This window comes from Trichosurus vulpecula, chromosome 2, assembly GCF_011100635.1.
Source record: "Trichosurus vulpecula isolate mTriVul1 chromosome 2, mTriVul1.pri, whole genome shotgun sequence".
Taxonomy (NCBI): Eukaryota; Metazoa; Chordata; class Mammalia; order Diprotodontia; family Phalangeridae; genus Trichosurus; species Trichosurus vulpecula.
The window spans coordinates 346,540,345-346,561,804 of record NC_050574.1 but is presented as its reverse complement, the minus strand read 5'-3'; the positions used below and the strand labels follow the sequence as shown (position 1 = coordinate 346,561,804).

The window sequence follows — 21,460 nt, the reverse complement described above, 5'->3', positions numbered from 1 at the left end:
AGCTTGGAAGATATGACATTCCACTGTGTGCTCAGCCAAAGTGCAATGCTTATTTTCTCATTGGAGAAAGTTTTCTCCCTTTGTTTTCCTCATTGGATAGTACAGTAGATAGAGCCTGGAGTCAGGAAGACCTGAGTTAAAGTCTAGAGTCAGACACATACTAGCTATGAGACCTTGGACAAGTCACTTAACCTCTGTCTATCTCAGTTTCTTCAACAATAAAATGGAGTTAATAGCACCTTTCACACAGGATCATTGCGAAGAACAAATGAAATCATTTTTGTAAAGTGCTCAGCACAGTGCAGGACACAGTGCAGGTGTTTAATAAATTCTCATTTCCCTCCTTCTCTTCTTGCCTCCCTCCCTCCCTCTGCCCCTTCTTCCTTCCTACATTCCTTCCTTCCTTCCTTTCTGCCTCCTTTTTTCCTTCCTTCCTCTTCCCTTCTTTCCCTTCCTTCCTTCCTTTTCTCCCTCTCTCTTTCCCTTCTTTCCTTTCCTCCCTCCCCCCCTCCTTCCTTCCCTCCATCCTCCCTTCCCCATTGATTTGGTTACCTATCAAACCAATGTAAACTCCTAGATAAAGTCAGGGCCCTTTTCATACGTAGTGCAGAAGTGGGGGGATCACACTTGGCCAAACGCTTTGTACAAGTAGGTGGTTGTTCACAGAGATGATCATGAATTGAGACAGGTTATTGAATATATGCAGAATGCAGTGGAAAGAGCATTGGATTTGGAGGAAGGAGACCCGAATTTGAATCCTGGCTCTTCTTCTTACTCCTTATTTATCTTTGGGCAAGTCACAAACTGTCAGCCTCAGCGGACTCATTCTGTAAAGGATAGAGTTGGACTAGATGGCCTTCGAGGGCCACTCCGGATCTAAGTCTGGTGATGCTGCATTTACCAACATAGTGGTTTTTATTTCAGCTCGGAGCATAAAGGGAAGAACAGAGCAGAAGAGGAAAGCAGGACATCACATATTAGACTTAAAAGCCTGTTGCCAATCTCAGTTTTTATAGGATATTTTTATTATAAAGCAATGACATTAATGGTACACAATAGCAGAGGGAAAATTGCTGCTAGTCACGAATTCCATCTTAAGGAGGTAGGATAAGAGCGAAAACAGATAAATAATATTTCCCTTCAATACAAGACTGCAAAATACAATGAGAAATTTGCCTCTGCCCTATAAAACTGTACAGCATAATGATGCATCCCCTGCTGCTCCTGGGAGCTGGCACAACTGTAAATCATTCACCTTCAGCCTTTGTAAGCTCCACCAGCCCTGCGTGGTTCCGGACTCGACTTGAGGGACTGAGCACAATTGAACTTCATTTTCTGTTTCCTCACCTTATAGGTTGTGAATGTGACTGGCAATCAGGACATCTGCTACTACAACTTTCTCTGCGCCCACCCCTTGGGGGTCCTTAGGTAAACATGGTTTCCTCTGGGTTACTGGTGGCATTTTAGGACACCCCTCTATTTAATCTCAGTGACTTATATTTTTCTTAATGCCCAGAACAGCTGCGGAAAATTGTGGAAATGAGGCAATGGTGGATGATGGAGGGGTGCTCCAGCATTGAAATAATCGAGTTTAGAAGCTAGGATCAGAAAGTTCCTTTCATCTCTAGAAATTTTTGAAACACTGTCGGTCCAGGAGATGATAATAATAACCTGAGAATAATGTAATATTTTAAAAAACATCAGATTAATGTGGTACAGTGGAAAAAAAGATCATTGGCTCTGGCTTTAGAGGACCTGGGTGCTGTTAGAACAAGCTGTGTGCTTTTGGGCAAGTCATTTAACTTCCTTGGGCCTCAGTTTCCTCACTTGTAAAATGAGGGGGCTGGTCTAGATGTCCCTTTCAGCTCCAGATCTGTGATCCTATTTAGCTATTGAATGACAGTCAGACTTCATTGCCTGGCCTGCGAAGACCTCCAAAATCTATCCCTAAACCATCTTCCAGCCTTTGGGGAATAACAATGATTTTGGTTGCTGTGGAAAAGTAGGACAAAAGTTTCATATTTGATCTCCATTCCACCAAAACCTCCACCCAGCGTCTTCAACACCAGGACCTCCAGGTTCTGCATTGTCGGGGAATACACGAGATCAAAAGCAGAGCCCATAAGGCTTTCTATCAGCTGTCCTGTGCCACTTGTGTATTACTTTAGTGGCATATTCCAGCTGAGATTCAAAGCATTCTTTTGTTGGATGAGCAAGGAATATCCCCTGAAAAGGCTTCTCATAGTGAGTTTCTTCTATTTGCAATAATATCTGTTCTCCATCCTCCTAATGCAGGTATTATCTTCATTTCTGGCAGGCTTTTAAAAAAAAGTTTCAGCCTGACTTTCTCTTTCCAGGACTGTTTTAGGCCTTCTCACCATTCCTTCTTCTGCACTATGTGTTGGGGGGGGGGGGAGTGACTAGTAACTGACTTCTAAAAATCCCCCTCAACCTTTATCTCTTTAAGGATGCTGGAATGTCCTGTTGTCTCAGACAGTTCACATAATACAGAAAATGCTTTGCCTTCCTCTCCACACATCTCAGTACCTGTCATCTCCCCAAATTAGTCATAGCATATAATAAAGATATTTTTCATATTAGTCTCACAATAGTCAGTGTAGGGTAGTGGATAGGGTAGTGCTAGCCTTGCAGTCAAAGGATAGAAATCTCAGTTCTAACAATTATTAGTTGTGTCATGGCTCAGTGGGTAGAGCACTGGGCCAAGAATCTGGGAGATTCATCTTTATGAGTTCAAATCCAGCCTCAGACACTTACTAGCTGTGTGACTCTGGGCAAGTCATTTAACCCTGTTTGCCTCAGTTTCCTTATCTGTAAAATGAGCTGGAAAAGGAAATGGCAAACCATTCCAGTTATCTTCACCAAGAAAACCCCAAATGGGGTCATGAAGAATCTGACATGACTGAAAAAACAAAAACCCTAGGTGAGTCATAAACTCTCTGAGTTTCTTTCATGGGAATAACACCTATAGCACCTGCCCATGGAAAGGCAGCTTCTTTAGACTAAATTGCAGAGAAGGTGGTCCCGTTCACTGGTAGAGGGAATTTCCTCATCTGGGAGTTCCTCATACCAATGAAATTCACAGATCTAGTCCTTAACCCTATGGACCTCCCAGGGTTAGTGTGAGGGACATATTATTAAGTAGTATATGTAAAATGGTTTGCAAACTAGTTAAAGTGTCATATAGTTTTATAATAACTGTAACTATAGATGGTGATAATTACCACTGGTCAATAAGAACTCCTCCCCCACCAAAATGTAATAGCCATGGCCCCTTAACACATGGGTCCCCCATCATTCTACCTCGGGTTTAAAATACTCCATGAGTCAGCATCCATTCACAACCACAGATCACAAGCCCCATCCTTTTGTATCTTTTATTAGTCAACAAGAAGACACATTAGTTCCACAGCAAAAGACATTGAATCAAATATCATAGCAATATAAGTGACAAGAAAGTTCTTCTACATACACAGGGGTGCACCCTCTCAAAAGTTACCATGCCATCAGTGGGGGATGGAATATGCATGGAAGGAAACATGACTATGAAACACACATGGCCAAGAAATATTCCTGGGAAGGCACATACACAAGGAATACACCTGCCTGTTGCTGCTGTAGCTCTCTACTGGGCATCTTCACTAATTCCCACTCCATTGCTTTCTGCTGCCATCCACTGAATTGTAGCCACCACCCCCAGTGAGGAGAGGGCTCGTCTGCCCAGCCAGCCAACAAAAGCCAATGGAAACCTTCAGGCTTAGATTAAATCTGTCTTTTTGAAATTCTTTTCTCTTGCTGCCTGGTCTCTTATTCTAAATTTTAATCTAAGTTATGGTCTGAAATTCCTTTAAATCCCTGGGGTGACTCACCTGGATTTTCTTGATATCACTGGGTGTTCCCCTTAACGCAACTACAAAAGAGGTAATGGAACTAGGGTGAGCAGATTCTTCTTGACTTTCACAATGCTTTTGGTTGCCATGTTAATCAAGAAAGAAGCAAGACTGAAAAAGGATCACGTGGAGCCAATGAAACTGGAAATTTTTACTTTATTGAGCAAAATTTCTATCCTCCTTCCACAACTTTAGCTTCTCTTTGTACCCTGTAATCTAGCCAAACTAGTCTAATCTTTGTCCTCCTGAACCTACCTTATGCTTTCCCATGTGCCCATAATGTTCCCTCTGCTCAGAATATCATCCTTCTCTCATCTGCTGACTTCCTACCTGTACTTTAAAGCCCAACTCCATGCCACCACCTCCAGCATGAAGCCTTCCATTATCTGCCCAGTGGTAACAAATTTCATCCTCCAACTTCACAAAGCATGTTGTTTTGAACCTATCCAATGCACTTTTATGTAATAATTGCTGTTACAATTTTCTGAGTTTTGGTTTTATTCCCCCACCAGACTATAAGCTCTATGAAAGCAAGGGACTATGTCTTATTTAAACATTGTATCTTCCCCAAAACTTAGCATAAGTTAGTTAAAATATTTTCTGAATAACTGAATTAATAAATATTGTTGTGATATCTGTTGTGATGAACCGGGAATTGTGACTGCCCATGTCAGCTGTAATTGACTAAATATGACTTCTACAAGTAAAATGAAGACCATTTTAGTATAGTAGAAGCAGTACTAGACTGGTTGTCAAAAGATCTGGGTTCCAGTTTAGTTTAGTAGTTCTGCTACTAAATAGTGATGTGAACTTGGACAAGTTACTCCATCTTTCTGGTCCTCAGTTTCCTCATCTGTAAAATGAGAGGTTTGTACTTGGTGATTTCTTAAGTTCCCATGAAATTGTCAAATTCTAGTAAAAGGCTGCAGTAGAGAGGGCTGGAATTAGTCATTCACTCATTCATTGAATTCCTTGTATTTGTATTAACACTTCTTCTTCCCCACAGTGCCTTTAACAACATCCTCAGTAACCTTGGTCATGTACTTCTGGGCTTCCTTTTCCTCCTGATAGTCTTGCGTAGAGATATCCTCCACCGAAGATCGTTGGAAGCTAAAGACATCTTTGCAATGGTAAAGGGACAATGCCCGAAGTGGAGTTGGGCTGGGTGGGGAGAGCAAAGGATCAAGCGTAGGGAATGGCTAAAGAAAGAACAGTATGTTTTATGGACCCATTACAGTGTGGGAAAATGGGATCCATGATGCCATGAATATAGGGGTGTAATAGTCTAAAGACATACCCGTGCTTATGAGTATTTTTCTATTCACCACATTTTCTCTTCTTTTAGGAATATGGGATTCCCAAACACTTTGGCCTTTTCTATGCTATGGGTATTGCTCTGATGATGGAAGGAGTACTCAGTGCTTGCTACCATGTCTGCCCTAATTACTCCAACTTCCAATTTGGTAATCAGAATTTGTAACAGCTAAATAAAATTGAATTATAGGAAAGCTAGCATAGGACTATAAAAAAGAGCACGTCTTTTTTATGGGTTACCTGTTGTTGGAATTATGAAATGAAGTTAATCCATCAGTGCATATGTATACATATATATATTTAGATATATATATAGAAGACCCATGAACCCAAAAAATATCTCCCTCACATTAACTGAAATTCATTTCACTTTCATATACTGCCTGAAGTATATGAAGTGAGGGGGGGAAGAGGATTAATTTTTGTTGACTGAAAAAAATAAATTTTAATTCAAAAATAAATGAAAACATACCTGGAAAGAGATAGAGTTAAGTGGAAATGACCAATTATTCATATTTCATTATGAATTAGTTTAGCTGAGAGGTGCTACCTAAAGGAATTGGGAATTTTTTGTTGGAGCAGAGAAAAGAGTAAGTTATAGTAGAGAAGGAAGTATCATTTGAAATATAAGGGTGTGTGAGGAGGAGAGAAGTGGGGATGAGGGAGAAGGAATCTCTGATTAGCCAAAGCATAGCATGAAGATACCAGGTGATGCCCAAGGGGGTATAAGTGAGGAACAACCCAGAGGTAGGAGAGTAATGAAAAAAGAAGTCAGAAGATAAGTCTCTATGAATACTGTCTGCCTCACCTTGTTCCCCCAGACACCTCGTTCATGTACATGATTGCGGGACTCTGCATGCTGAAGCTCTATCAGACCCGCCACCCTGACATCAATGCCAGCGCCTATTCCGCCTACGCATCTTTCGCTGTGGTCATCTGTCTGACTGTCCTTGGAGTGGTATGTCTGTCTTAATCTCCTTTTTGGAAAAAGGGGCTCACGACATTAGGGCAAGAGTGAAATGGTGCTCTACACATAGATTGGGAGAACTGGACCAGGATCATAATTCCATCTCTAATCAGAAGATGCATTACTTCAGCCAAGTCATTTATCATTCTGGACTTCAGATTCCTCATCTGTAAAATAAGAGTTGTACTAGACAGAACATAGATTTAGGGTTGAAAGGACCTTAGAGATCATCTTGCCTAACTCCCTCTTTTTACAGATGAAGAAATTTAGACCCAAAGGAGTTAAACAATTTAACCAAGGTCACACCAGCAGGAAGCAGAAGAGTTGTGTTTTTAAGCCTAAATTCAGCGTTATTTCTACTGCACTGCCTTCTTGCCATTCAATGATCCTAAGTCACCCTAAGAGTCACCATCACCCTACTTTTAAACTCTGTATAAGTCTCCTAGGCTCAGTTGTGTCCACTTATCATGACCCTGTTTCGGGGTTTCTTGGCAAAGATACTGGAGTAGTTTGCCACTTCCTTCACCAGCTCATTATAAAGATGAGGAAACCAAAGCAAACAGGATGAAGTGACTTTATCATGTTAGAATTCTAATTATGTCCTTAACATATCCTCTCCAAATGAGACGAACAGGATTATTGTATCTATTTTACAGATCGAAAGGAAAAGCCCAGTAGTTAAGAGAATTTCCTCAAGAACACTCAGACAGTCAGTGTTGTGGCCTACATCTCAAAGTTCAGGTTTCCTTTGGGTTCCTTCCATCTCTGCATCTGTAAGACCCTGATTCTGTGGTTACTGGATGAGATTATCCATCCTCTGTTCCATGACCATGGTTTCTTCCAAAGTTTTATCGATGCCTTTTGTTTTTTACCACCAGTCATTTATTTCCCAATATATAGAACCCAACCCTTGTTTTAAAAAAAGGGGAAAGAAAGAAAAGTCATTACCACAAAATCAACTGACAAGAACAACTGTTCCTCCCAGCATTATCTCAGCTTCTCCCAGAATACCCTCTGTAGTGCTTTACCTCTCTCCTTAGAGGAAGGAGGTGTGTCTCTTCATCTGGCCTCCCAGACTAAAACTGGTCATTGCAAGTAATCTGTGTTAAGTAATTTGGACTCACCCAAAATCATCCAGGAAGTAGTCATGTCACCTCTTAGTTTTATTTTCATTTAGACTATTCTGGTCATCCACAAAGTCTGAATCTTCTTTTTTGGCTTAGAGGCGACCCTAGGTTCTTAAAGGTTATGCCAGCAAAGAGTCAGCTCTAGCAGGTTGCACCATGCTGTAAAAGCTTAAAATACTGACCTGGCAACATATTAATTCTGTCTTCCAAGGAGCAGCCTAGTAAGTACAGAATCTCCTCACTGGTCACTTGGTAGTGAATTCTTAGGCCATGGCAACCCATGACATAAAGACAAATACAAAATGGCCTTCCGACCTGCAGGACCCACTTCTACTTCTGCAGTGGAGTGGAAAAGGAGGCAAAGAGAGCCAAGAATCACACAGATTTTAAAATATCTATAAACTTTAACTCAGCTGTTGGTATTAGACTCATCTCCCTCTGAGATTACCTCCCATTTACCTTGCATATTTCACATACATACATACATACATACACACACACACACACGTGTGTATATATATATATGTATGTATGTATGTATGTATATGTATGTATGTATATATATATATATATATAGTTGTTTGCAGGTTGTCTCCCCCAGTAGGATTTTAATTCATAGAATCACACAAGACCTGGCAGCAATGACACTAAAAGACCACAGGTCAAGGAACACTATATATCAAAGAGCAAAAGAAGTAGGGTTGTGGCTAAAAATGTCATACCCAGCAAAGATAAGCATAATCCTGAATGAAAAAAATGAATATTTAATGAATTGCCAGACTTTCAGGATTTTATTGCAAAAAGACCTGAACTCAATGGAAAATTTGATATACAAGATCCAAAAGAAATATAAAGTAAACACCAAAGACTAATTATAAGGGACTCAATAAGGACATACTGTTTACTTTTTATACAAGAAAATATAAACTGTCTAAGTTTGTTATTAGTAATTGAGTAGTTGGAAAGAAAGATTAGGGTAGAGCTGAGTAAGATGTGATTCTAAAAAGTAAAACCATCTAGGAAAAGGTAAAAAGAGTAATTATCTTATACAAATGAGGTGTGAAAGGAAGAACTGTCACAGAGGAATTAGATGGGGGAGGGGGGCTGATAGTTCTGCAACCCTACTCTCATCAGGAATGGGTTAAAGAGTTTCACATATAAATATATATGTAAAAATACATACATATTTAGAAGGGTATAAAATGAGGGGATGGGAAGGGGGGAGAAGATAAGGGAGGGATAGAATGAAGAGGGAATGATACATGTATTTGGAAGGCTATAAAAAGTCTTCTAAATTCAAATAGAAACACGGAGATAAGGGGAAAGGGTGGGGGGAGAGGATAAGGGAGAGATCTTTGGAGGCATGGGTAGGTTAAGTAATATGAGGGCATGGTAGCAGGTAGAATTAAAGTAGAGGAGTCAGGAGGGATAGGAAATAAAAGATACACACATAAAATAAAGATCCAGAGTAGAATTTATTAGGGAAAAAAGTAGGGGTAATAATCATGATCTCAGACAAAGTTAAAGATAAAGCTAAAGTATATTTAATCAAAAGAGAAAAATATGGAACTACACTATATATCAGTCATACTGATCAATATTGTTTTAGACTACTTAAAATAACTAGACAGCATAAGTCTGGAATACTGCTGTGGTATAGGAAATGATGAGTTAGTGGACTTAGAAGAATATGGAAAGACTTGGACTTATGGAGGAAGATGTTATCCACCGTTAGAGAAGCAGAACAAACAAGTGTAGTATGGTCTTACCTAGGTGCAAATGTCTATATATGATTATGATTATAGATATCTAAATATGCATATGTGTGTATGCAAGTATGTGTATGTGTGTGTATATTATGTACATGTTTGTGTGTATATGTGATATGTATGTATGTATGTATGTATATCTGTGCTTAATTGTAGTCTTTGGTGAGGGGAGAAAGGTGAGAAAAAAGAACAAAGTAAAAAGTGCACAGTAGAGAACAAAAGAAAATATACAAGGAAGCAAAGAAAAGATGGACAGCCCTGAACACGATGTGTAATATTTATTACATGGGCTATCTTCAAATGGGAATTTATTCCTGTATATTTTGAGTCCTCTCTTACATTCTGCTATACACATGGCAATGCTTTTTTTCTTTTCTTATTTTGTATTTGGGTTTTAGTATTTAAGTTTATAAAGTTTCTTTTTCTTTTCTTATTGTGTATTTAAGTTTAAAATAAATTAACAACTTTTTTGAAAAAGAAATTTAATTCTTTGAGAGCAGGGACCACGTTTTTGCCTTTCTTTCTATTGTTTGTGCTTGGTTAACACAGTCAGTGCTGAGCGTACAGTAAGAGCTTAATAAATGCTTGTTGATGATGATACTGGAGAAGCTGTATCATATCAATCTTGAAAATCTTACTAAAAATGAAATCAGAAGAAGGAAATTTTAGCTAAATGGAATGATGGCTCATAGGCACTCCTTGGAGGGGGAAAAAAGAAATTGACAGAGTGAGTTGTATCATTTGCCCATAGACACCAAAAAAGAAACCTTTCATGGGATAATTAGTCACCTTATATTGCAGTGCTCATAATTGCAGCTTGCACACTAACATCAGTTGCAGAGGATGAGCATGTAAAGAAATTCTATAATGAACTTGTTAAGACCTTCCAAATTAAATCAACATGCACTTTAATACTTCGTATCTTCATTGAAAGGGTGGGAATAGATAAAAATGGTATGAGAAATATTTCAGAAAGCACCAATCAGGAAGAAGGAATGAGAAAGTCAAAGACTAGTAGAAGACACATACCCCTGTAATGGCTACTTTATTCAAGAAAAATCAGTAGGTGCTAGATATGACAGACACTAAATAACATAACAAAAAATGAAAATTATTATATTTAACAGATTGGAAGGACTCATTCATTGTTGGTGTGAGAGTCATCCTTAAATCAGCTATCTTTGTACAGCCAAACCACCATCTTATTAGAGAAAATACCAGAATTCGTATAAAACTAGAAGAAATAATAATGATGAGAAGATATTACATGCAATTAAAACAGCTCCAACCTGACCTATTTAAACAAGTAATTGATACCAGAAATGGATAATAAACAGTATAAAGGACACTGATGTCAATTGAAATGGTTTTATACAGAAATTTAACTGATATAAATCAACTGCCAAAACAAGCAAAATCAAACCAGCTTAAAAATCAGCTTAGTCTGCAAAGATTTGACTTAATTGCCAAGAAGAGAGATGGTGGCCAAAAGTAACACCGGTTTAGAATATAAACTTCTTTGCAAATCTTAGAAAGAAGGATGATGGAAGTTTACAAGTAATATTGCCTCAAAAAGCAAGTAGTGGAGGGTAAAATCAATTAAAAGAAAGTTTGGCAAGAGACCCACCAGCCACATCATTTTAAGGGCATTTAAGGATGAAAAGGGAAGGAAGACAACAAAAAAAGAGAAATGGAAAAAGATACAAAGGTTTCATAATAAACTGTTTTCAGCATTAAGTAGAGCAACTACAGTTGGATTTTAACATCATATTACAAGTGAAGCAGAAATGGCACTAAAGATAACAAGGTGGGAAAAGAACCCAAAGAAGACCACATATAAATAGAGGAGATCCATGCTGCAGGTGACACGATTTTGAGGGCATTAAGGGAATGATTCATAAAATATATGAAAGTTATTGTTGTTGTTGTCAACATTATGAAAATGAAAATTATACCAAAGGTGTAGGAAATTTTTCACAGTAATAATACCCCCCCACACAAAAAGATAACCAATGAACATAACAACTATTGATCTCTGTGCCCATTTTCTTATCTATACAAAATTTTAATGAGACTTATCTCCATACCACATCAAGAACATCCTTGATGAAGGTATTCAGAGGGAACAAACAGATTTTTGCAAACAATATTCTGCAGTGAGCCACCCACCACCACACAGCTGACTAAAAGATGTGGAGAGTAAAAGTTTCCACTGTGCTTATTTTAGGTTTATTATTTTATTTTTAAAAGCTTTGATTTAGAACAACAGAAAAATATGTCGTTGGGCAGCTCTGTGATATGATTTGGTCATATGGTGATGGCAAGATATGACAGGTAGACAACTTGAGATATACACTAGTATCTTCATAATGTTAGGAGAAAGCAAGCTAGGAGAAAGCCTTTAGTGCATTTGATGAACCCCAGGTGGCAAACTTATGGGAGCACATGCACAAGAGTCACACAGGATGGGCAGGTATGGATGGGATTTAATCTGCATCATTGTAGGGAATATCGAAATTGATGAGATCATAGATCCCTTGAATATTGGAGCCATTGTATAGGAGCCCTATTTATACTAACTTGTTTCAGCTCATTCAAACATCAGCCCAAGTTTTTCTGAATTCCTTGTGTTTGCAGTTTCTTATTGTACCACAGAGAGGCAGCTGGGTGGTGCAGTGGATAGAGCACTGGGCTTGAAATCAAAAAGGCTCATCTTTATGAGTTCAAATCAGGTCTCAGATGCTTACAAGTTGTGTGACCCTAGGCAAGTCACTAACTCTCTTTGCCTCTATTACTCAGCTTGAGAAGGAAGTGGCAAACCTCTCTAGTATCTTTGCCAGGAAAATCCCAAAATGGGATTGTAAAGAGTTGGACAGATGCTTACAAGTTGTGTGACCCTAGGCAAGTCACTAACTCTCTTTGCCTCTATTACTCAGCTTGAGAAGGAAGTGGCAAACCTCTCTAGTATCTTTGCCAGGAAAATCCCAAAATGGGATTGTGAAGAGTTGGACATGACTGAAATGACTCAACAACAACATGGTACTGTTACACTCAAGTATCATTTTTTATTTAGCCATTTCTTAATTGGTGGGAACCTACATTGATTTCAGTTGTTTACTATCACAAAAAGCACCACTACAAATATTTTACTATATATGGGACTTGTTTTTCCCCTCTGCCCTCTTTGGAGTCCAATAGTGGGACATCTCACTGAGTCAGAGTTTTTTTTACTGGCTTCTTTGGGAAAAACCTGAAACTCAGATATAGGTACCTTTCTTTTTGATTTACAGTTGTTTGGAAAAAATGACGTGTGGTTCTGGGTTATCTTCTCTGCGATCCACATTCTGGCCTCCCTTGCACTTAGCACACAGATCTACTATATGGGCCGCTTCAAAATAGGTAAGTCACTTCTCTTTTTCCTAAAGAAATTAATGTTTCCATTTATCTGATAACTCACTCATTTATACCAAGTGAAAGCATAATTGAAACTAATTAATAAGTTCAATGAACTAACCCTGTGTTGTAATATGATAGCTTATACTCTCTTCAGGACTTTGGGCATCAAGATGGATGGCCTTTTGTCACACATGGACATTTGTTTATATTTCACAAGTGTATTTGAATTTTATCAGTTCTTCTTTAAATCAGTGTTTTCCCAATCTTTTTGAAGGTGCATCCCTTTTAGTAAAAAATTTTTTAGTATTCCCTCTTAATGTGTACATATAAATACATGTGCATATGCATATATATCTACATATACACACATAAACACATATGTACATATATGTGCCTATTTACCTATGTGTATATATTTTTACTTATTCACACTCCATATGCATTTTATACAAATACTACTCTACTAATAATTATGTACATTTGAAGGTCTGGTTCTAAGTTCAGTTTATTTTTATATGTTGTCATAGTTTAAAAAGGGATCTCATAAGACACATAGATCCCAAGAAATGCATTGTCAGCTGCACTTACTAAATCATAATTCATTTTTCAATCCCATCCACCAGTTATGCACAGGTTTTTATTGAAGTTCAGCTAGCAAATTTCCATTTTCCCAGTTTGTTCTTGCAACTAATCAGAAAGTGTTGCATTTTTATATTTTTAGCAAATGGGTTCAAAATCCACTGAAACTCTTCATTTGGAAAAAAAAATAGTTTAAGCATTTTAGAAAATGCTGTTTCTTAAGTGTGCAGATGTGAGAGCTTTCATACGTTGCGTACTTACATAATTCTCAGTAACCTAGAAAGAAGATCAAGGATCCAGGAGTCTGGGGTGCTCAGTTGTGTCAGAGGCTACAGAGAGGTCAAGAAGGATGAGGACTGAGAAAAGACCATCAGATTTAGCAATTAAGAAATCACTGGTAACTTGGAAGTGAGCAGTTTCTGTTGAGTGAGGAGGCAAGGATAAGGAGGAGTTTGAGAACCCAAGATAATGGAAGGATAAGTAATGCCCTTGACAGAAATAGAGAAGTTCAGAGGAGAAGTGAGTTTGGAGACAAAGATCCTGTAATAAGGTCTCTCTGCTTATCTTGTGTGGCTCACGTTTTCTGACCAAAAGTAAGAAGGCTAGATGAAGTGGGTACTTACTATCTGCCCCAAGGCAGATCCTGCCCATCTCATGGATGCCCACTGTAGCCATGATGTGAAATGAGGGGCAGGGTGGTCACTGTGTGAGAATTTTCCCAACATCTACACACTTGCTTTGGGTGCCTAGGTGCTGGTTCACAATGAGAGGCCAATACCGGGCACAGAAAGGGAGGGAGGTTTGGAATTCACACCACAGGCCAGCTTCAGACAGTAAGGAAGTCTTACACAGTAACAGATAAAGGCAGTTGTATACTTGCATTAGAGATAAACCCCACTTATGGCTTGCACCCCACTCCGGTAAGTTATGCCTTGGAGTCATGCCCTTACCCATTGTAGGTTCACAGCTCTCTCTTTGCAGACCACTGCTTTAAATCCCTGAGAGCCAGGCTTAGGAAACAATTTTTGTGTCAGTAGGGTCTGATCCAGATAGAAACCCCTATTCAGACAAAAAAAAATCAGTTGATAAACTGGGCAATTTTGTCCCTGGCCAGCATGTAGCCTTTAATTTTAATATCCATTACACCCACAAAGCTGTCCCTTGGAGGCTGGTGCTGTTGTTGGAAGTATCTGGTACATAGTCAACCTGTTTGCTGGGATAAATCCAGACCATTTATCCAGGGAGATCATCTGTTTCCCAATTCTTACCTCCAAGACATTTTGTTATGTGGTAGGCACCTTTGTCTCATGTGTATGCCTGTAGAAGTGAATTCCCCCACCCTTTAAAATAGGGGGATTGAGCTATTTATAACAGAATCACACCCTATTTGGCCAAACAGTATTCATTTTTATTGTCATGGGGTTTTTCCAGATGGATAAAGATACGGAAAAGTGGAAAAAAGGAAATTCTGAGTGTTTTGCAGCACAACATTGACTTCATCTGAATTCATTCCAGGGCCAAGAAGATGTTGATTGGGTCATAGATGCTAAAGCAAATCTAGCCTTATTTTGTAACTTACTTAGCTTTACTTTCAGTCCAGATTCTCCTTCCCTTGAAAACCCTCTTGGTAGGCGCTCGAAATGTGAATGAGGAGAGCATAGGAACAGAGAAAACAATAGGTTGGAAATTTTTTTAATGGGATGTGAACATGTGGGCCCTTCCACAGAAAGCACTACTCAGGTTCTTCATTCACTCCCAATACATTGCACTGACAATAGACTGTAAGGACCACTAGCAAGAACATGTGTTGTATCATTTGATTCTATTTAAGTGGGAATGATAAACTCTGCATGTTTTATGTAGTCAAATGTGTCAACCTGGGCACACTCTTACAAACCATTTTTTTCTTCCCTCCACTGCTTCCCCTGATTCAGATGTGTCTGACACAGGTAATGATAAGTTGTTCTCTCTTCTTGGGGTTCTTAGAAAATGTTTGTAACAAAAGTACCCCTGCTTTTGCCATTAGCAATGTTATTGAATGCACTTTTGGGTGGGTTTGGTGGGGAAGAATATCTGCCTGGTGCACTTCAGACAGACAGACAGAGATAAGAGAGAGGAGGGGGGGAGACAGAGACAGAGACAGAGACAGAGAGGAGAGACAGACAGAGAGAGAAGAGAGACAGACAGACTACAACTTCTTTTGCTGAAAGGACAGCAATGAGCCTGAAGTCTCAAAGGTCTGTGGTGTGTACCCCACTTCTGTGTTTGTTTTTGCTATTCTTGTTTTCATTCCAAAGGCCACTTTTGTAGGACCATAGATTTAGAGGTGGAAGAAACCTTGCAAATCATCTAGCCCAACCTTATCATTTTACACATGAGGAAACTGAGACCTAGAGGGAAAATGTTACTTATCCAAGGTTATTCAGGTCCTCTGCCTCCAAATCCAGTGTTCATTCCATCACATCATGCTGCTTCTCATCAGTGCTAATATAACTGGGATTTGACCCAAGTCTAATATATTTGGCATGTTACTGCTTAAACGAAGCTCTGGATCAGTGCTGAATGCTGAGGGTAGGCTGCAGACCTGCATGAGGGGCAGATTTGGGGAAAGAGCTTTAGAGAGGCATTGAATAGATAGCGTGCAATATTGCCTACTCCTTTCCAAAAGAAACTGTGATTCCTGTCTTGAGAGAAGCCTGAGAACAGCCATGAAGTTGATTGTTCTTTCCTCCAATCTCTGAAAAGGTTACTGGACTAGAATGAGATCTATTTGTCTCCTAAATATTGCTGGTCTAGGGATATGAATTTGGTTCAAAACAAAAAGCAGCTAACCTGGACATTCTTAAGGAATGAGCAATGCCTCAGAATTATACCCACCAGCTTGGCTCCTTTTCTTTTCCAAATTCAGATCACACAAAAGGCTATCAGAACTAGCTAATAAACTATAAAGTCCAATATATCCAAACAGATAGCAAACAAAAAAATGGAAAAGTCCTACAGATTTGAATACACCAAGCAAACAAACAAATAAATGAATGAATGAATAAACAAACAAATGAGTAGATAAATAAATGGGAGTGAATAAACTCTTTGATGAGAGCAAGATGAGATCTTGCCAAGAGACAGGCCCCAATCTTACCCAAGGAGAAATTCTCCAAAGTCTCTAGAGAAGCAAGCTGGAAAGCAGGGGCATGTGGAGACCCTGGCTGCCCAAAATTAACAGCTCCCAAAGTCCTCGTTCCTCTCTCTGTATATGGGGTCAGTCCCAAAGAGAATCTGTTATGACAAATGTCCTCTCAAAGAAAGAATGTCTCTGTTCTCTAAAGCTCATGCACCAGCTCTCCCCTCACACAGACCTGAACCAGCATTCTCTCCACCAACCCTGTTACAACAAAGCTACAGCATGAACAGCACACCAGGCTTGGATGAAGGCCTGGTTACTCTAATGTTCGACGTTACAGTCAGTCAGATGTTGGCAGTGTCTACACCAAGGTCATTCTTGAGTTATGGTGGAGTTGTTTTTCTTTAAACCCTACTTGGCAAGCTCTATTTTCTACCCCCTTCTGATCTGAGTCTCCCGTTTTGGCTGTTCCGCCCCTGGAGCAGCACAGGTCTCAACATGATGGCCCTGAATTGCCATACTCTAGAGATGGCCCTGGTCCACACAATGCCAATAAAATGACTGGAAATGAGAAAATAAGGTGATTTCAGTCAGCCGTGGGGGAACTACACCAAGAAACCAAACTTCGTGTTTGAATTCAATCTCTGGCCAAAATAGTTCAGTCAACCAAATCGACTAACTTTCTAGCAGAACAGAGTTTTTCTGAACAAAAATTACTTGATTGTTAGTGATTCCATTCCCTTCCTGCCTTGTATTTAATACTTTCTCTAGTTCAGTAAGGGAGGCTACAGTGGAGACAGCGATGGGCCTAGAATGAGGAAGATTTGTCTTCCTGAGTTCAAATCTGGCCTCAAACACTTACTTTGTGACCCGGGCAAGGCGTTTAACCCTGTTCGCCTCAGTTTCCTCATCTGTAAAATGAACTGGAGAAAGAAATAGCAAAACATTCCAGTATCTTTGCAAGAAAACCCCAAATGGAGTCACAAAGAGTCTGACTGAACGACAAACACTAGCTCAGGTAAGACAGATAACACAGAAGATAAAAATGTATTCTTTGTTAGCTAAAATTGTTGAAATGCTTGTCTTTCAGACCCAGCCTTCTTTCCCTTCATTTCTCAAAACAGTGATGAGCTATAGGAAGCCAATCAGGCTTCTGTGCATAACTTTACCTCTATGCCTCCTTGTTTCTACATTTTATTTAAATTCCCTCTGCCTTGTGAGAGTTTTTGGACATTCTTACTATTATTACTAATGATAGTGAGAATAATAACTGGCCCTCGTATGGCACTTACAGGTTACAAAGGCATGATTTTCAAACATTTTCTCAGTAGGTGCTCAGTATATCCTGAGGTAAGTAGTACAGTAAAGAGTGATTATCTATACTTTACAGATAAGGCAACTTTTAATTCAGTTCAATAAACATTTATTAAACGCTGGGGATTGCCAGGTACTGGGGATACAAAGACAAAAATAAAATATTCACCCTCCCTTAAAGAGCTTACATTGGCTGGGAGAAAACAACATGTACTCACATAATTAAATATAAAATGTAGTCCATGACCCAGAGTTTACTTTTGCAGACTATCCAAAAGAATCATTGTCTTTCTTTGACTCACTTCTCCCACTTGGAGATACTCCAGAAAAATCTCCCATATACAGCTTACATTTTTTTAAAAGGCAATCAGAGTTAAGTGACTTGCCCAGGATCATGCAGCTAGTAAGTATCTGAGGCCAAAATTTGAACTCAGGTCCTCCTGACTCCAGCACTGGTGCTCTATCCACTATGACACCTAGCTGGCCCATACAGCTCACATTTGTTTGGCTTTCTCAAATGTAAATAACAGACCCATACAGGCACTCAAGGTGCCTATATTTCACCCTACAGAAAATTCAGGGAAAGAAGAAGAAAGGAAGGAAGGAAGGAAGGGAGGGAGGGAGGGAGGAAAAAGAAAAAAAGAAAGAAGAAAGGAAAGAGAAAGAAAGAAAAATAGAAAGAAAAAAGAAGGAAGGGAGGAAAGGAATGAAAGAAAAAGAAAGAGAAAGAAGGAAAGAAAGAGAAAAAAGAAAGAAGGAAGGAAGGAAAGTGAAAGAAAGAAAAGGAGAGAGAAAGAAGGAAAGAAAGAAAGAGAAAAAAGAAAGAAAGAAGAAGGAAAGAAAGAGAGAGAAAGAAGGAAAGAAAGAGAAAAAGAAAGAAGAAGAAAGGAAGGAAAGGGAAAGAAAGAAAGAGAGAAAGAAGGAAAGAAAGAAAGAGAAATAAGGAAGAAGAAAGGAAAGGAAAGAAAGAGAGAGAAAGAAGGAAAGAAATCCTCCATCACCCCATGGGCCAGACACTTCATGGAAGACAGACCCCAGGTGTGCAGTCCCCTTCTCAATGGACCTGCAGTTTCTGAGTAACACACAGTCATGGAGAGTGCTAGTGAGGTCCAGATCCACTGTTATCCACTACCTCATAGTTTTAGTCTTCAGCTGCAAAGGTCACTTAGAGATCCCCATCTTCCTTTAAGAAGCATGCTGCTCTGAAAGTCTTCCTCTAGGCCTGTACCCAAGCTCTCAGATTTGAGGACACCTGGGAGGTACCCAAAAGGTTGGGACTCCCTGTCAGAACAAATGAGTACATACAAGTTCTCATATCTTTCATTTCAAGTTTTCCCCCTTCTTTTTATCTTTTCCTCCACATCTGACTTTATCTTTCTTTGCCTATAATCCCTCTTTCTTTTAACCTCACAAGGGAAAAAATATTGGCATTGGAGTCAGAGGACCTGGGTTCAAATCCTAGCCTCCTTTATTATCCTGTGTGTGCTCTCTGGTTCTTAGTTTCTTCTTCTGTAAAATGAGATTAGACAAGAGAACTTTCTAAGCCCCATCAGGCTCCAAGTCTATTGTTGTTCAGTTATTTCAATTATGTCTGATTCTTTGTGACCCCGTTTGGGATTCTCTTGGCAAATCCTGCAGTGGTTTGCCACTTCCTTCTCCAGCTTCTTTTACAGATGAGGAAGGTGAGGCAAACAGGGTTAAGTGACTACCCAGGGTCACACAACTAGTAAGTGTCTGAGGTTAGATTTGAACTCAGGAAGGTGAGTCTTCCTGGCTTCAGACCTGGCACTCCACTGCACCACCTAGCTGCCCGTCTAAGTCTATGATCCTATAAAATTTCTGTTTCAAACCAAAACCAATTGACTAGTAAGTTTAGGCTTTTTCTATATGATCTGTAGCATTTTCTACATTTATGTAAGTAAACTCTTACCAAGAACAATGACCATTATAAGAAAGACAGGTTAAAATATCTCCTACCCCAACTAGGGGGAAAAAAGGACTTTTAAAAAAAATCAGATTGGCATGAGGACAAGGTCGGGTTTATGGATTAAGGGAGGTGCCCCATTCACTTCCTGCAAGTTAAAATAAAGTAAAAATTATGTGAAGTCAGCATAAAGGAAACTGCTGGACAAGGCCATCTTGTGCCTTGGCTACCTTCTCTTTGCAAGTGTTATCTGATAGAGTAAGTTCCTCTCTCTTCTGTTTGGTCTTTCACCCTGCACAATGTAAGATGCCCTGATTTGTCTTGACCCAGGGGTGGCCTTGGTCTGTGCCATGCCTGCTAGATCATTTATTTTAACCAAACTCTGTTAAATCCCTACTGTGGGCATGGTGCTGTTCCAGATACTGTATAAGGAAGATGCCATGTTTTCCTCACAAAATTTAACATAATCTTTAAAAAATCCCCCAAGCTGTGCCTGGTAGAAAGGTTCCCCACCATCAGCTCTGCCCTTGGGAGTCATAACTCATTGCCTGAGTAAGTGCTGCTTTTGGATGGTGACTCTTTGCATGTCCTCTTGTTGTTACCAGATTTGGGAATTTTCCGCCGGATTGCAATGGTATTCTACACTGACTGTATCCACCAATGTAGCCGACCGCTGTACATGGTAGGTGGAGTCTTCGTGCCCCCTGGACTTTGGCCAGCAAGTACAACATCAGCCACCTGGAGGGGAGGGAAGAGAGGAGGTCTGTGTAGTCATGAAAGGTTTCTGCTGTCATACAGCTAGAGAGGACCCAGGGCAGCTGAGAGAGGTCTCATCAACTGGGTAACTGAGCAAGAGTCGCTGCTTATTCCCTCTAGCTTTTCTCTCATGCTTTTTTTTAAGCCTATCTTATCAGGACTTGACAAGTCAAGCCTAGGCAAGAAGCATTTATTAAGCTCTTCCTATGTGCCAGGGACTGTGCTAAGTTTTTGAGGCCCCTCCCTCAAGAAGCTCACAATCTAATAGTGACAGTTCAGGGTCTGAAATTCTGATGGATCTCATAGGACTCATGTACAAAGTTTTAGGACCAAAAAGAGGGCACAAGCAGAGAGAATTGAAGCTGGTGTTTGCTTTTTAGGGGAGGAATAAGGAAAAGAACATTAAAGAGTGATGCGGATATTTATTCATTTAGGATTTATACCCTGCCTGCTTCCAACAAGAATCTGAGGTGGCCCACAAAGTTCACAAACCTTCATATCTTGGAGTAAAGGAAAGCCCTGGCTATAGAGCACAAGAGGGACAAACTCAGATAAATATGAAAAGCATTTCCTTTAGATGCAGACAGGTCCCCCTGGTGGGGTGTGGGGAGGAGCCTTGCTGGAAAGGAAGAATCACTTCTCGAAGCCATAAATGAGTGACCATGAAGATCATCATCTCTTGTACTTGTATCATGCGTTACAGCTTATAGAAGCACTTGAGTCCAAGATGATCTGGGGACAGGTCAAAGTTCCAAGAAACGACCTTTGGTAGACTGCTAATGTTGAATGTTGTGTACACTGTCAGCCACAGTCACTATGTCGATAGGGTTTGCTTAACTATTTTTCTGTTTTAAAGGAAGACTCATTTGGCAGAAGTTGGGGGCAGGGATATTTAGAAAGGACTGTGGTGTAAAACAAAAAGTATCAATAAAACTTACATTTTAATAAGTATCCAGAGGGTCATGAGCCTCCTCACTCAGCCTCCCTTCCCCTACACACAATAATCTAAGCTAGAAGAAAAAAATGTCCAAGCAAATTTACTCTGACCACAAGATGCTGCCAGGACCTGGAGCCAACGTCCAAAACACAAGGGATTGAAGGGGCCACCACGAAATTAGAACACAACTGAGGATATGGAGCCCTCCAGAGAGGCAGCATGTAACAGTGGATAGAGGGCCAGCTTGGGTTCAAGTCCTCCCTTTAACACACGTTGGCTGGGTGATGATCAATAAGCCAACTAACCTCTCAGAGTCCCAGACACTTTTTTGATACTCTATATGTAAAG

At 39.7% G+C, this 21,460-nt stretch overlaps 1 protein-coding gene across 1 annotated transcript in view; it reads left to right on the top strand.

The window, feature by feature from the left end:
- Positions 1 to 21,460, top strand: part of SIDT1 (SID1 transmembrane family member 1) — a 172,469-nt gene that overhangs the window by 130,920 nt on the left and 20,089 nt on the right. Inside the window, exons 15-21 of the mRNA XM_036745918.1 lie at positions 1,355 to 1,428; positions 4,915 to 5,038; positions 5,254 to 5,371; positions 6,044 to 6,180; positions 12,376 to 12,484; positions 14,995 to 15,009; positions 20,025 to 20,101. Of these exons, the coding sequence (XP_036601813.1) occupies positions 1,355 to 1,428; positions 4,915 to 5,038; positions 5,254 to 5,371; positions 6,044 to 6,180; positions 12,376 to 12,484; positions 14,995 to 15,009; positions 20,025 to 20,101 (654 nt within the window). The remainder of the gene's footprint in view (positions 1 to 1,354; positions 1,429 to 4,914; positions 5,039 to 5,253; positions 5,372 to 6,043; positions 6,181 to 12,375; positions 12,485 to 14,994; positions 15,010 to 20,024; positions 20,102 to 21,460) is intronic.